This window comes from Gobius niger (assembly GCF_951799975.1).
Source record: "Gobius niger genome assembly, chromosome: 4".
NCBI lineage: Eukaryota > Metazoa > Chordata > Actinopteri > Gobiiformes > Gobiidae > Gobius > Gobius niger.
The window spans coordinates 6,472,555-6,489,550 of record NC_136855.1 but is presented as its reverse complement, the minus strand read 5'-3'; the positions used below and the strand labels follow the sequence as shown (position 1 = coordinate 6,489,550).

The window sequence follows — 16,996 nt, the reverse complement described above, 5'->3', positions numbered from 1 at the left end:
CATCCCTGCATGTATTACAGTGCAAAGCTATAACAATATACATGTTTACAAGATGAAAATCTATGTAAAATGTAGCCAGTTATAATGACAAAAAGTCTATGCTACTTTTAAATAATAATAATAATAAAAAATAAAATAAAAATAATAATAATAATAATAATAATAATAATAATAATAATAATAATAATAATAATAATAATAATAATAATAATAATAATAAAAAAGTATTGAGAAAAAAGGTATGAAATGAGCAGATTATATTTTTAAAGGATACAAAAATGAGTGATACGTTTCCTTTTGGTTTACCTTTACCTTTTGGTTTTTTGCACTTGGTGCGAAAGGACAATTACAATATGGCCAGAACTGAATCATGTGCAAACGTTACAAAACTTTAGAGCTGTTTTTCTCAAAATTAGGTATATGTTCCACTCTTGCTATGACCCCTCCACCATAGCTCCACACTCCACACTTCCCAGTCTTGGACTGGAACAAAATTAAAAATGAAAGTTTTTTTAGAGGGATTTTTTTAATGTCTAATTCCCAGCCTGATTTATTGAGCTTTAAACCCACAAAAACAAGGCAAAATTTCACTTTTTTTTTCTTAAAAATCTTTGTTACCAATATATATCACAAAATGAAACCATACATTTGGGTCTATCCCTTATTTTTATTTCTTCACTGAAAATACAGTGGGGCAAAATAGTATTTGGTCAGTTCCCCATAGACTAGGATTTCGGCATGTATATGAAAACATGAAAAGGACATAAAAACTTGCAATATATTTTTTTCTCATATTTATATCACTAATGTTCAACAAAAGTTGAAACTTTATATCCCTAAATGTATTTCCCCCTGTATTCACCTGCAGTGTTTCGCAGCTGGGAAAACCATAACCTTAAGCAGTGGCTCCCTCTAGTGGCCGCCATTGTCATTACATGACTAACCCACAGGAGAAACCAGTGGGAAATGTTTGACAGTTTTTCTGCATGAAAAAGAAAACTGAGCTGTCAAACTATGGAAGAGCAAGGGCACAGTGGGCGAAAACAGCGCACTGAAATGTAAACACCGGCCGTATTTAGAGACATAAGCGCTCTGTCATAGTTTATGCGCTCACTTCAACATTTTCACCCCTCACTTAGTGTATCCACCCTCAATCCCTGTGTAATAGGCGCGTTGATGTTGTATAAGTGCTCTCAATTTAAAGCTTATTGCAATGATAAAATATGAATTCAATAGATGGGAATCAGGCACGAACAATTAAGCTCCAGCCCACTTGGGCCAACACACATGGGGCCCACATGGAAACAAACCCACTTATAAACCAGGTGGGCAAACCCAAGCAGAGCCCACATTGTTTTGATGGCTGCGTAAATACATGAAACTATTTAGAATACGGATTTCGAACACTCATTTTGAGTGACTGTATTCTGGTAAAGTTACACTTCAAGTGAGAGTATTTAGAATACAGTTTCTTTCCAAATATCAAGAGAAAACATCCCAGTATCAATCATTACATTTTAGTTCCATTTTTTTTTCCATCGTGGCGATCTGCTGTGGACCATTGTTTTTGTTACTGTCTCTTTAAGAACCTGCGCATGGCTCCTCCGTGCGTACCTACGTCCTCTCACTGCGTGCTACGTCCAGAACATAGCATGTATCACGAGAGAGGACAACATTTAGCACAATTTCACTGTAGCGACCACTGACATACAGTCAATGGTAGCGACGTAGCCTAAATATCCCTGTATTGTTCATGTTCATTTGCAGATACGGAGTGAAGTATTCCAGCTCAATGGACTGTCGTCTCTATGAATGACTGATCATACAGGAGGAGCTCGTGGTAGAGCTGCTGCTCCACCATGTCGAGAGGAACAGCTGAGGTGGCAACCTGAAGAAGAAGAAGAACAAGAACTTTATATACCACCTTTTACAGATAAATGAATCTCTCAACCCCCACCTGAACCAAGCACATTTTTTCCAGTTTGGCTTTACCCAAATCTAAAGGCTTCTTGAAAAAGAAAAAAAACGTGAAAATTGCAACAAGAATGAGACGAAAACGAGTAAGAGGTTAATGGTGTTGCCTGGCTAACGCCAGACTGTTGTGTGCGCTCTGCAGCCTGGGGACCATTTGCCTGGCTCTGCCATAAGGTGTGTTCATGATGAGCCAGACGGACGCAGTTTTGACAGCCGACTGCAGGTGCCGGTTAGATTTCTGTCCGACTTGCTCCAGACGGGCTCTGATGTCACGGGCACGTGGGGCACGGAAAGATCGTGAGACCCCAACGAGAGCAGCCGACTTGATCAGCCGCTGCATCTCTCCAAAGGCAACAGGTGTGTTCGAGATGCGGTTGCGGCTCGCCTGGATGACCGGGGGGCGGAGAAAAAGGTCTAAAGCCCATGATCCGCCTCAGATCACGCAGCGTCTCGTTCAGATATCGCGTTCATTTAAAGTTTATCCTAAATAAAAGTCATTCACCTCCTGCTCTGTTTCCTTTACTCCAGTGACATCATTCTTCATCAGAGAAAACTTTCCCATTTGTTTGTTTGTTCAAGTTTGTGAGATAAAATATGTCATCAAACATGAGCTCTATTTTAGGGGCGATAGGCTACATAACTATAGTTATCAGTTTTAGTTTCAGTCATAGTTTATTTGTTCAGATCTAAAGAGGAGAGGGGAGGGGGCGAGGAGCACGTTTCTGATCACAGCAGACTCGTATCCAATCACCTGAGCGTGAGGACAGGTGGGCGTTTTCCCATCATGCACTGGGCCGAGGAGCCGCTGCAGTTGCCTCTGGAGAGATGCAGCGGCTGATCAAGTCGGCTGCTCTCATTGGGGTCTCACGATCTTTCCGTGCCCCACGTGCCCGTGACATCAGAGCCCGTCTGGAGCAAGTCGGACAGAAATCTAACCGGCACCGTGCGTCTGCAGTCGGCTGTCAAAACTACGTCCGTCTGGCTCATCTCAAACACACCTACTGTCTTCCCTGTCCATTCCAGGCAAGGAATTAGTCTGGTCACAGAGCAATTGGAGCAGTTTGAAGGGGCGGGCCTAACGCGCACAGATTGTCAGTGAAATAAACCTATAGCAATTAGCGGACGTGACGACAGCCGTAGTCCAATTAACCCTCGTGTCGCCTTCGCGGGTCTTTTTGACCCGCTGTCATGTTCCGGGCATTTGGATGCAAGGTGACACAAGGGGGCGCTCTTCCAACCTTCTCTGTGTAAATGTGAGTTGACTTTCTTCAGAGTGAGACTTTCGGTCAGACACCATGAGTGACAGTAACATGACGCTAAATACAGTGAGCTCTTTGTTTCCAGTAAAAAGGCTGAGGCCTCATTGCTCTTCAGTCACAGACTGAGAAGTGAAGAAGGAAGTCATGGAGATATATATATCATATATATTATATATTATATCATATCAAATGTTGTAATCTGTAAAGCACTTTTGATACCTTTCGGTATGCGAAGCGCTTTATAAATAAAGATTGATTGATCATATTCTGAAACTCAAATCTGTAGTAAAAACATAATATATGGAAATAATTATTACAATTACAAAAAGAAAATATAATAATAAAGAAAACATATTTGAAAATCATGTATCTAATCAAAAAATTTGTTTTATTTACTCTCATTCTAAAAAAAAAATACAAAAAAAACCCCCAAACAAACTGTAACCATTTGTATCTGCTGTAGAGTCATGTTTGTCCCAGTTCCTCTGAGTCGTGGTGAGTCATGGTGGACCATGACAGATGTGGACAGGACTGTGGTAGATCTACTTTTACTTTGGAGAAAATAGTTACTATAGTAACTGTTGAAGAAATGAACCTCATGAGTCAGTCCTGCTGCACCACAACTCAGAGGAACTGGGACAAACATGACTTTACAGCAGATACAAATGGTTACAGTTTGTTTGGGTTTTCTTTTTTAGAATGAGAGTAAATTTAAAAAAAAACATTTTTTTGATTAGATACTGCATTTTTGTAATTGTAATTATTTTCCCTATATTATGTATTTACTACATATTTGTGTTTCAGAATATGAATCAAACTTTATTTATAAAGCGCTTTTCATACCAAAAGGTATCACAAAGTGCTTTACAGATTACAACATTTGATATGATATAATATGACCCCTACATGCAGCTGAAGTCTGAAGTTCTGTCTAAAGCAGAAGCTCCATGACTTCCTTCTTCACTTCTCAGTCTGTGACTGAAGAGCAATGAGGCCTCAGCCTTTTTACTGGAAACAAAGAGCTCACTGTATTTAGCGTCATGTTACTGTCACTCATGGTGTCTGACCTAAAGTCTAACTCTGAAGAAAGTCAACTCACATTTACACAGAGAAGGTTGGAAGGGCGCCCCCTTGTGTCACCTTGCATCCAAATGCCCGGAACATGACAGCGGGTCAAAAAGACCCGCGAAGGCGACACGAGGGTTAAAAAAATATGAAGTGAATATAAACTCACACGGAGAACGCCAGGCAAAATCCTCAACTACTTCATCCATGATTACTAAAGTTAATGTTAATTGAACTAACAACATAGAGGTGCAGCGAGTGACGTAACCTTGTCATTTCTCTGTGACGGTCGTGATTGGTTCGGCCTTAGCCGCCAATCAGCAACTTGTTAACCGTGTGTGGCCACACCCACCTTCTTTCGCGCAGAAAGAGGTGGGTGTGGTTTATCAGACGAGGGGACCATGGCCGAAAATTTCGCATGGATTTGGGAACCAATCACAGAATGAGGAGGGACGGCAAGATGATGACGCGCTATTCGATATAGCTACGGAAGCTTGTAGTTTGATTAGGGCAAAAAATAAATAAAAGTTTATTTACGGATCCAACATGACAGCAACAGACGCAATGCTATTTTTCGATCAAGCTTTAGACTGTGTTTTAAATAGTTTCGCTCGAAAGTTTACAGCAGGTACTTCATCGGATACAATGATACGATTGGCTGTGGCTACGTGCAGACGCATGATAGACATTCATAGCGCCCAATAAATGGCTAAGGACGATCGTAAACCACACCTCTCCTACGAAAAAATTAATTGGTGATCCCCAGACTAAATATCACTTGTGATTTTAGTCTGGCGTTAGCCAGGCTATTTCCTATGTCCAATAATGAATCTCTATACCGTACCAAGATGGCGGCCACACGCGTCACGGTAGCTGCTCGTGTCTAGTCTTTCCATTCTAGCGTCGTTACTGCTACGCTCTTCCTGGCGTCATTTCTGCCAACACCGCGCCGCTTCCTGCACCGGCCCCGCTCCATGGGTCTATAGCCCCCGCTCGCAGTGGCGTGTCCTCGGGGTAAAGCAGCCCCTGAGTCCCGCTATGGCTCCCTGACTCCCGGGGCGAGGTCCTGCAGCCGCCACACGGAGGTAAGACCCCCCCAAAAAACTAAATTAACCGCTTTGCCTTACCGTTACACGCGCAGAAACAGTGGAAGTGTTAGGAGTTCGTTCATAGAAGTGTCCATTGTTTATGTTGCAGTCATTACATGGACTTTATTATATATAACGCAATAAATACAAGCGAAAGAGATGACATTCATGGAGATTGTACATTTATTACCATTACTAAATCTGTTTATGTTTTGCATGCTCTAAAGCAGTTTACAACGAGACTCTGGTGCTCCTGGAGGTTCCATAAAAACAATTCAGTTAATAAGTCATCTATTTATGAAATAACGGTGTTGCTAATATTATATTAGCATTAACGTCACATGACTGCAATTCCAATTCTTTGACAGGCTTGTTAATAGACTATGTAGTGAGAAACTGATGTCAGAAATATTTAGGAGGACGTATTGCTTTGGTGTCCGCAGTCTGCACAAATGAGGCAAAAGCAGATATTCCTCACAAATCCAAGCAGGGCCATTCCAAACCCCTCAGAGGGCAGAATTTGGCCCGCGAGCCGTACTTTGGGCTCTGCTTTAGAAAGTCACGGTAATTTTTTTCATTTTGACAACACATTGAAAGTTTGAATGTTTTTTGCTTGTCGACAAAAAATTGCCATTTTACAGTTCATATTAGCTTCTTAAATTTTTGTTAAAATCTTCTTTTAGTCCAAAAAAATGCTACTTAAAATTATAGACGTAATATTGTAGTCGACAAAATGATCACCAGGGCTGGGACAATGCACTTTTGTCTTATGATATAGTGGGACTTGCGATTCGATGTAGGGCTGCTCGATTATTGAAAAAATAATAATCACGATTGTTTTTGTCATAATTGAAATCACGATTATTCAAACGATTATTTGTTGCCTTAAAAAAAAAAAGTATTTATTTTATTTATATATTTATTAATAAAAAAAATATGCTGAATATTTTCTGTTTTCTGAACAGTCATAAAAGTCCTCTATTGAGGAGAGGTCTCTGTTTCACACCTGCCCCCTGCTGGCCAGCCCTCACACCTGCGCAAGTAAACAGAGCAGCGCGGCCTGATGACATCATCACACAGCGCTGTTTGTTTTTATGTCAGACAAAAGCATGAGGCATGGCACGTGAAATGCGAAGGGAAAATAATCCTAGCGCCATGAAATAACTGAAATAACTTTCTTCCAGCTCTCCAAAACTGCTTTAAGAAACACTGAATTATGTATTTTTCTATTAATTTAAGAGATATGGAGAGTAGCGTACTACTAATACTTACAAAATGGACATTGCTAACCAGGAAGCTACGGTCAGCTTAATGCTACATATGCTAACATTAGCAACAAGGGCTGTTTTTCGCTTCTACTGAACAATTTGCTGAAAAAACAACATTCAAATAGACCTGATTTTGACTTGACTCTATTTGTGTGTGATAAATGTTTATAGTCCGTCAGAAAATGGCTAAAAAGAGTGAATTTTTATTTTCGGGATTCCATGAAAAGTTTTGTCCCTTTGTATGACACGTTGCCATCTGTATATCTATACCAGTTTTTAAGGGACTAGACGCAAGTTGGTAATTTTTATACTCACTACTGCCACCTCAGGTCTTACGCGTAACTGCAGGTTCTATATTAAGCTTGTGCATGACGGCAATTCGGACACGAATTAACACCTCTTTGAGTGACAGTGCAGGATTTTAGAGGCAGTTGTGGTGAACAGGTCTGGACTCATTTTACACATTAGGACATGGCTGGAACATGTAGGGGGAGGAAAATACTGGCTTCCAATACAATACACGTATCACAACAAAGGATACTGCAAAACGATAATTTGTCTCTTCCCTATTGATCACTGCACCATCGGTCTAACTCTGTGTAAAACCCTGTAGTTTTAGCACTCTACAAACATTTGTCATATGTTGTAAATTGAATGGAACAAAGTGTGTTGAAATTGTTCAAACTGCCCTAAGTATTAGAAGTCATTTGTGTTAAAATGTATATTATTTTGATGTTTATTCATTCGTGGCATCAGGTCCTTTAATCTCATCTCTGATCTCGTTTTGTTTGTCAAATATCCTGTTTCAGACATAGCTATTGCCCGTTTGAAGGCGATGAAGAGAAAAATGTGTGTTCGCGGCTCACTGCGCTTGTCTCGCGCAGAAGAGCTGCCTGTATCTGCTTTCAAACCACTGTCGGACCGATTCAGGACATTTGATATTACACTCATGTTGGTCCTTTGTTCTGTGAGGCTTGTGCGTTTACGTCATGTCTATTCTAATCTGGTCACTGAAATTCTGCATCCGAGCTCCACTGCACCATGGACGGGGTTTTGAGCAGGGAATGAAAAGTCATTAAAGGAATAGTTCCAAACATACACTCAGATGTTGTGTCTAAATTTCTTGAAAATATAGTTGACATTGCTTCATTTTTTTTTTACAAATCACATATGGCCAAAATCTGTTTCCCTAAAAGTGGCCCTTTATTGCATCCTTTTCACTCTCACTCCTTGTGTATTTTATCAAATGTTTATAAATCTTAACAATGAATGCACGGATTCATTGCGTTTGTGGTTTGTCTTGAATCTTGGCTCCAAAGTGGCTTGAAAAGGCATTAAATTTGACCAGAACCAAGGGGCAAGGAAAGCAATACCACCCCCTAGTGGCATGGGACGACTCTGGAAGGCTCACTGTAGTGCAGAGGTGACGTTAACTCGAGATGTGTATTTACGGAATACATTTAGCTTTGACAGAACATTTTGAAGGCCGTCCGTCATTTTGACAGATTGAAAATCAAGCCGGCTTCAAAGTCTACGATCTAATCCACTGAACATTGTGTTTCTTAAACCCCAAGTTGAAATTGAGAATGCAAATATTAAGCTCCAGCTGATGATTGCTCTGAATAAGTCGTCCTCTTTTGAGACTTTGGTTTGGTTTGGCTCCGTTTATCCTGCAATCTCATATTATTTATTAACATAAATAATAGGTAAACACTGGTGAGTAAAAGTAAGGACGCCGTGTGAAATTTCTCACATTTCTGCCTACATTGGTCACTAAGTGTGGTCTGATCTTCATCAAAGTCACAAGAATGAATAAACAGGGTCTGCTTTAAGTAATACCACCCAAATACTTACATTTGATCATATTTTTACTGGCCACAACATGTAAACATTCACAGGAGAGTGTGGAATAAGTAAGTACACCTCCTGAGTCTCGCTGAACTGCAGCAGTTTTGTAAAGAGGAATGGTCCAAGATTCATCCTGATCGTCGTGAGCGTCTAATCTGCAAATACAGAAAAGCAGTTAACATTTAGTACTGTAAAGGTTTGGGGATTTTTTTTTTTATTCAGAAGATTTTTCCTCAAAATAGTCGTGACTCATGACATCCCTAGTCCGATGGATCTTTTTATGACAAAATGTCAAAATGAGGAAGTATCCCTAGCAAAACCATACAGAGGTTATTACACTTTTCTGATCCTCCATTTTGACACATCTTAACCATGCATTTTCAATAATCTTGCATCCTACCACCCTCCTCTGTCTCCTCTGAATCCTCTCTTTCACTCCAAATAACTTCATGTCCTCTTAAAGTCACTTTACATCCGTAGATCTAATCTATGGTGTTCCTCTGGCCTCTTGTTTTCTGCAGCTCTAACATCTCGATCTTTCCCTCCTCTGCACGTGTGGTCTTTACATGTACATTTTATCAACTAAACCTTTCATCTTTTCAGTGGGGATGGTCCTGGACTCGATCTGCAAAGAGCGTTTCAAGGAGAAGGATCTCGATGAGCGGAAGACGCCCAAAAATGACATGGAGTCTTCGGTTTCAATGTCCAAAAGCCCCCCACAATCCCAGCCAATGGAGCTTAACGGCATCCCTGCTGTGACTTCATCGGCCAGAACAAAGATGGCGTCTCCCTCAACACCCCAGTACCCCGCTGCACCCGCATCAAACTATGCCAACGTTTTAGAGGCCACACTTTCGCCCCGAAATGCCACAAATACCAATTTCTCTGCAAACAACTTTTCATCGCAATCCACGAATTGCACTGGAGCTGTAGAAGGATGTAATGAAGACACAGCAAATGCAAGAGCCAGGGATGCTTCGCCATGTGACCTTATCAACAAAAGTGCCGTTATGTTGCCTTCAATGCCCCCGAACGGCAAAAAATCTCCCACTTCTTTGCCTGGCAACAACAATCGGTCTTCACTTGCTTTATTCGACAGAAACTCTTTGCCTTCAGTGTCCACAAATGACACGCAAACTGCAACCTCAGAGGACTTGACAACGGCTTCCAAAGTTGACAGAAAAGAAAGTCTAACGCCAACGCCTGCCAGTGAATCTACTTTGCGCACGGCGTCGTTGGCCAAAAGCAGCCTGGGGCTCGTTCTGACGTGCCACGATCGGCTCGAAACCGTGCTGACGCCGACGAACATCATCCAGTACAAGTCGATGGACGGTTTCGCCAGCGGCGTCTCGAAAAGCAACGACAAAGTGTGCAAAAGCGTGGATGTTCCGTCGAAGCAAAATGGATCAAGATCTTCTGCAATGTCGACGCATCAAAACAACGTGGAATATAGTTCAGCAAAGGGAGGAATGAGCGAACAATCCGTGCAGGCTGGTGTTTTGAATGCCCAAAGTCCTTCAAAGCCAAATAGTGATCAAACTGTAGCTGCTTCAAAAGATAAGGACACTGTGATTAGCTTAGACGGGATGAACAGCAGTGACGAACCTTTGATGACCCAAACCAACATGGTGGCTGCGACTTCACTGACCCAAGGAACAAAAGATCTGCATCCAATTCCCAATATTGATGTTGAAGTAGCGTCGATAGACAAAGACTTCTTAGATTCCACAGCTAGACCGGATCGTTTAGACTTGCCCCTAAGCAATACGGAGACATCGACCGCTGGGGCAAAACGCAAAAGTGAACCACTCTCAAAATCGGCTTGCGACAAATTGCCGTCGAGGCACAGCGGGGCAGCTCTGTCCGTGTCCCAAAACAGGATCAAAAGTGATCATTTGGCATCGAAAAGAAATGTTGAGTCCCCGACCAAACCGAAAATTATCACAAAGTCTCCTTCGCGTGACAAAACGGACAAAAAGCTGTTCAGGTACACGATCGGTGCGTTCCCGGGATCGCCCCAAACGAAGATAGAGGACGGCGGTACGTTGGTGCTTCCGTCCAAGCCAAAAACCGTAACGAAATCGCCGTCGATCGATAAAACGGACAAAAGGCTGAACAGGTCGACCACCGATATGTCGACGATGCCCCAAAACAAGACGGAACGGGCTTCAGCTCCCAAAACCAATATGGCGTCTCCAACAAAAGTAAGGACTGCCTCGAGATCTCCCTCCGTCAACAACATAGACAAAAGCGGCAGTGATTCTTCTAAAACCAAGATGGCGGACGTAGCCTCGTTGCCCCAGCCCACTTCGACGTCTCCGACAAAGCCCAAAACTCTCACCAAATCTCCGTCCGTCGACAAAACTGCATCCAAAAAGCCGTTACGGAAGGAGAAGTCCTGTCCCGCGGAACCTTCCTCGGAACGGCGCTCATCTTTGAAGCCCCCGTGGCGCGGGGGAGCCTGGACCCCGTCCCGAAGCCAGAGTGGCCTCAGTCTGGCCCAGAGCGGCATCATTCGGCGCAGTGAGAGCTCCATGTCAGTCAACGCGGGTCTAAGGTACGAACCAAAAATCATCAACTTGATTTATTTATCGCATAAACGTTGACACACAAACGAAACGTAATAAAACTCAGAAACAAGACAATTCAAAACCAAAACACATGTTTCACATTTATTCTCTGTTCTTAAATCATTATTATAATTATTTGGAGCTAAATAGACAGACAAACCTGCGCAATAATAAGGCTAATAGAAAGTTTACTTAAACAAAAAAGAAATAAAAGTAATTCAATTAGGAATAAGATACGGGGTCCACCAATAAGAATTTCTCAGCTGCCCTGGGGTAACAGTGGGTGAAGTGTCTGTGCCAAAGGACACAACTTCAACTTTTCATTTCATATTTTTCCATTGGATATTTCTGTTCTTCTGCTGCTCTGTGCTTTGCTGTTACAAACATGTATTTTTGATTGTTCAGGAGCAGAGCGGGCATGATTCGACCGGCCACGTCTCTCCCTCACATCCCCAAAGCCTCCAGTGCCCGGCCCTGCCTGCTGGTGGCGCTGCGGCCCACCAACCTGCAGCAGGAGCGTGAGCGCTTCTTCCAGTCGGAGTTTACGTACGAGCCGCAGTTCGAGTACGAGGAGGCGGAGCTGAGCACCGTGCTGGACAAGTACAGGGAGGCGTCCGACCTCTTCCTGCAGCAGGTGACGCAGATACTTCCTTATTTTAACTTCAGCGAAATAGTGTTCGCTCAAACCCTGGTGTTCTCAGGCCGTGGGGATCATGGAGTGCGTCCTGGGGAAATACGGCTCTTATGAAAACTTTGAGGAAGTGACGGGAGGAAACGTTCTGCCCAAGAGCCAGGTGTGGGCCGCGGTCCGGAAGTACCTGCAGAAGGAGGGCTGCGTGGGAGAGGTACGGATCTTTGAACAGGTTACAAACTTAAAGTACACAGAGTACAGTTCAGCATCTATACTCTCTCAGCCCTCAGCTCTCGTATTCTCACTTAGCCCTGTCACGACAACACGATAGCTTATACTGTATTGAGGCAGGAAAATATTGCATATACAATATTAAAGACCATTTATGCAACAGAAACTAACTTTAAAGCTTAAAAGTTACAGTTAAGCTCGGTTTGAAAATCACTTAATCTTAAAATATCCCACAATGAACATGAAAAAAAATAACACACAACTTGCTTTGGCTAAAAAAAATAAAGTATTCGAAAAATTGGGAACAATGCTAATAAACGTACGGACGATTTATCGGTCACTTACTGAACAAGAGGTCAATATAGTCATCGTGACAGACCTACGTATTCTCACTCTCATCTTTTGAGGCGGTGGTGCATGTTGGGTGGAAAAGCACTGTTTTTCTTTGTTTCTTTGTAATAAGGCTTACAAACCTATAAGTTTGGAACAAAGTATCGTATCACAATACCAAGTTTCGATGCTTTATCAAGTATCGGAATATCCTGCACTCCTTTGTTTTCCAGTAACAGTAACACAGCACTTTGTGTTAATGCACTTTTCAATCTTAACACTTAACACAATTACTTATTGTATCGCAATACGTATCTGATCGGCCCCTGAGTATCGTGATACATATTGGATTGGCCATTGAGTCTTCAGATCAATTTTTACTTATTTATTTTATTTATTTGTAACTATTGGTGCATAGTTACTGTTTGTGTGTGCAGATTTTCGGTTTGGTAGTTTTTGGGCCTTTGCATCACTATAGAGTGATTTTCTGAGGAGCTGCTCTCCCTCTCTCTCTGTCTTCTGTCAGTCTTGCTTATCCTCTCTCGTTTCTCTCTCCCTGTGGAGGTGGTGGTGCGTCTCTCTGACGAGCTGCTCTCTCAGGCCGTGATGGTGGTGGAGAACTGTCGTCCGACTCTCACCATAAACCTGTCGGGGGCGCGGCAGCACTGGCTCGAGGGGATGCTGCGGCACGAGATCGGTACGATGATAGTCTTCTGCCAGTGTTGGAATGGCCTGCTCAATGCAGCCAGAAGAGGGCGCCAATGAGCAACAAAGCACTTTGTCAGGCAGCACTTGTAAGAGAATATGGAAAAGTGCATCGTACAGTCACAAAGGTTCTATCTTGAGTTAGAAATATTGCCAAGAAAAGTGTAATAAGTATATTACAGATTATTCCAGGTACATTAAGATTACAGTAATCACATATATCTTTTTATTTCTTTTATTTAATCAGGAAAGTCCCATTGAGATATAAAATGACATACAAATGAATGAAAAACAGTTACAATTTAATGAGGTCGTCTTCGTCTGGACTTCTTTGCAACAGGAGCAGAGTAAACAAAAATAAACAAATAAATACACGTCACACTAAACTCAAACCGTGTTGCGTTCAGGGACCCATTACCTGCGCGGGGTGAACAACAGCCTGCAGCCCTGGGCGTCCTCGGAGCGCAGGAAGGCGCTGGGGCTGAAGGGGGCCAACCCGACAGAGGAGGGCCTGGCCAGTCTGCACAGCGTCCTGCTCCGGAAGCAGCCGCACCTCTGGAGGGCGGCGCTGCTCTACTACACCGTGCACCACGCCGCCGCCATGAGCTTCAGCCAGCTCTTCCACCACATCCGGAGGTTCGTGCACAGCCCAGACGTGCGCTGGGAGTACTGCCTCCGCGCCAAGAGGGGGCAGACCGACACCTCCAGGCCAGGTGAGAGACAGGAGAACCAACATATTCATCGAATCTTCTAATGATGAAACATTTAGAGCAATTTGATGAACTTACAGCAGTTTTCAAGCATATCGGAAAAGTGACCCTGTGTGTTTGGTGCACTTGTCCCTGTGAAAAAATTGGATGCAACTGATATGAGACTAAAATTTAGGAATGAGTTTGGACAACAACCAACTTTTACATTGATTTACCCCCCTTTCATTGTTCAATCAAAAATAAGGTATTGGGCCTTTAAAGTAAAAGTGTCACAGAATAATCACTTGTTCGGGGAGCGGGTTGTGGGAGGTCTAAAAGGCCAATTGCCTTCACGTATGTTATACTACAGCGTCTAAACGTAAAATCTCTACAGCAGGTTTTTGTTGTAAATATGAGGTAGATTTTCATAACAGAGTGTATTCATGCAGCTAAATAGGGAGAAAGAGTGTGAGAGCGCCACGCTTATTAATGAACATGGAAACTATAAGGATGTTTTTCTGACAACTTCAGAAAATGCCTCTTTGCCTCTTGCAGATTTGTATCTTATTGCTGATGACCTGAGCACCATGATGTTTAACAGCAGTTTTAGGGGGTGCTTAGGGGCCAATCACACTGGCGACATATCGCACAACGCTTAACGCACGTGTGGAAAAATAGGATTGGTTTTATTTTGAGGAATGTGTCCTGTGTGTTGCCTCTGGCGCGCGTTACGCACAGCTCAGTGTGGCCGCTCCAATTCACCTTCAATCAAATCTGTCGAAGCGCGTCAAAAAGGCAATGAGTTTAAGCAGAGCAGGGTCATAAACGTGCAGAAAACGTGGCCAGTGTGTCTGAGGTCTAAGGAACATGTGCATAATTAGATGAATCACATTTTTTAAACATGGGGCGCAGCACTACAGCGGGGCCGTGGCACATTCTCTCTTCTCTCAGGACGGTTCACCTCACAGCAGAATAAATACAGATCTCTGTCCTGTGAAAGCATGAAAGATAAATGCAAATAAAGTTGTGAAGCTGCAGCGCGATGAAGTTTCAGAAAAATTGGCAAGAACTCAGGGTGAATGTGAAAGGGAGAGAGCAGATGCTCTGCGGGGCTGGTGACAGAAAGACGTAGGAGCTGCACATCAAACATTCAGCTGCACGAGGCTGCACTGCTTCTGTCTGTAATCAAACCACATGAAGTCCAGTCCAAAAATGTCTATCGCGAAAATGATAGTGTCAAGAGTTTCTTTATATATCTATGGATGAGCTTATTGGCGAGTCAAGAGAGACAGGCCAAAGGTAAATCAAAGAAAATGCGGTCATTTATGAATGATTGACTATTTCCCGGTGGTTGGGGACCACTGACTTAAACAGCAGACTGTTGCCTAACAATGCATTTACCCAAAGTACAATGATATGAGAGCATAAATGAGTCGTTTATGTCTTGCTAAACATTAACAACAGGGGCCACAGCGCTGTAGCTTCAAACCTCTTGACTTTCACGACTGTTGTATCAAAAGCAGCAACCGTTTTGGTTTCTTTCTCCCAAAGATTGTCTCGCCTGAGAACCTGAGAGCCCTTTACCACCAAATATCAACATGTAAAGCTAAATATATATGAACTGCAGCAAAGAGCGTGTTTTGACAAAGTAGAAAATCTATGAACAATTAGTATAAAAAGTTTGGCACAAAAAGCAATGGTCAGACGTCTAATCCCCTCTGTCCTGTCCTGTCCTGTCCTGTCCTGTCCTGTGCTGCCCAGGCTGCTTCAGTAAGGACCAGGTTTATCTGGACGGGATTCTGAGGATTCTGCGCCACAGAAGAGCCATCGACTTCCAGCTGCTCACGGCTCTGGGCAAGGTACAGTCACATCACTCTATGTACCACAGGTCTACCACAGGTAAAGCACCTACAGAGAGGTGAAACTGAGTTACTCCCAAACCCAAAAGAAGCAATCGTTCCCATTATAGGCAGTAATATCCATTTAGGATTCTGCTCCAGATCTCAACAATTACAAGCGGAGAGATAGAAAACAGAGGAGAGTAAACAGAGAAGAGCCATGTCTGATCAACAGGAGCTCTTGTCCCAAGTAATATGGTTCAACAAAGGTTGGACCTGTTATTTGAAGATTTCTCTAAAAGACATTTTACTGACATTTTCACGCAAAACTCTCCCGTTGTGCCCAATTTTCTTCTCTCCCATCATTCCTCTGTTCACTGGAATGGCGACAAATCTGATTGTGTCATGAAAAATGTTTTGTATTGGCATTACAATGGCCACAAAATCTAAATAGTGGATAGAGCTAGGTCATCATAAAGAGTGGGTTAGGTCTTTATTTTATTATGCAACAAGTCGATATTTGTGCTTATTTGACCTTGTAGTGACCCAGTGGCTGTATGAGTGGTCAGCATGGATGATCCTGCTCAGAGGCGACAGTGATGTAGAGTAAAGGCGCCATGCTGACCACTCATACAGCCCCTGGGTCACTACAAGGTCAAATACGCATAAAAAGTTGGATAATGCACCTTTAACCCTGACAAAGGACTGGACTGATCTTCTGACTCTTCATCCTCAGGTTTCCTTCGAGGACATGGAGCGACTGCGCCCGCTGGCCGCTCTCTCGCGGACCAGAATCCCTCACTTCATGATGGACACGGACAGGTACCAGGCCCAGCTCGACCACATCCTCGCCTCCAACGAGCTGAGCGATGCCGAGCTGCAACAGCTGCTGCCATGAGGGGGCGCTGTGGGTACATCCCCACACTGCAGAGGCTCTGACATTTTACTCCACTGGCTGTTTTTCACACAAAAGGAAATCACTCTATTATGCTCACCGACTGGCCATTTTATTAGGTAAACCACCACAGATGTACTGTTATTTGACTTCATTGTTTTAATCTAAATGATATATGTTTGTAATCCATGCCTTTAAGGGCCACGAGGGAGTGCCAGCTCTGTCCTTGGAGCATGGAACTCTCCCTTGCCCTGTGTGTCAAACGTTTTAGAAGAACACCACTTTAATTCAAGTTTTTTTTCAAATTAAGTCATAATTTGGAAAAAAATGTTGATGTAAAACCTTGGTATCGTTTTCAAATATCACTTTTAAACACACAAGCTTCCCCGTCTTTGCACAAAATGTATAATTAACAAAATGTTCCTCTTAAAGTGGCCAGTCACAGTGGGGTTTATCCGATTGAAAACAGCAGCAAAACGACCTCATAATAATCCGCTTTTCTGGACGTTTAAACCCAGCGAGACTGACACTTCTGCTCAAAGACTGTAACCTTTTTCTCGCTCTATTTACTCTGCATTATCCAGTATTTACTTATGAAAAACTTG

The 16,996-nt window shown here is 42.8% G+C and overlaps 1 protein-coding gene across 1 annotated transcript; it reads left to right on the top strand.

Moving 5' to 3' along the window:
* The first annotated feature begins 5,246 nt into the window (after positions 1–5,246).
* On the top strand, positions 5,247–16,511 carry LOC306962138 (uncharacterized protein). The gene is made up of 8 exons (XM_079555207.1): positions 5,247–5,383; positions 9,106–11,059; positions 11,478–11,706; positions 11,774–11,917; positions 12,829–12,961; positions 13,377–13,682; positions 15,420–15,517; positions 16,233–16,511. Exons 2-8 carry the CDS (start codon positions 9,111–9,113, stop codon positions 16,392–16,394), a joined length of 3,021 nt encoding a protein of 1,006 aa, XP_079411333.1. The 5' UTR covers positions 5,247–5,383; positions 9,106–9,110; the 3' UTR covers positions 16,395–16,511.
* The last annotated feature ends 485 nt before the right edge of the window (positions 16,512–16,996 follow it).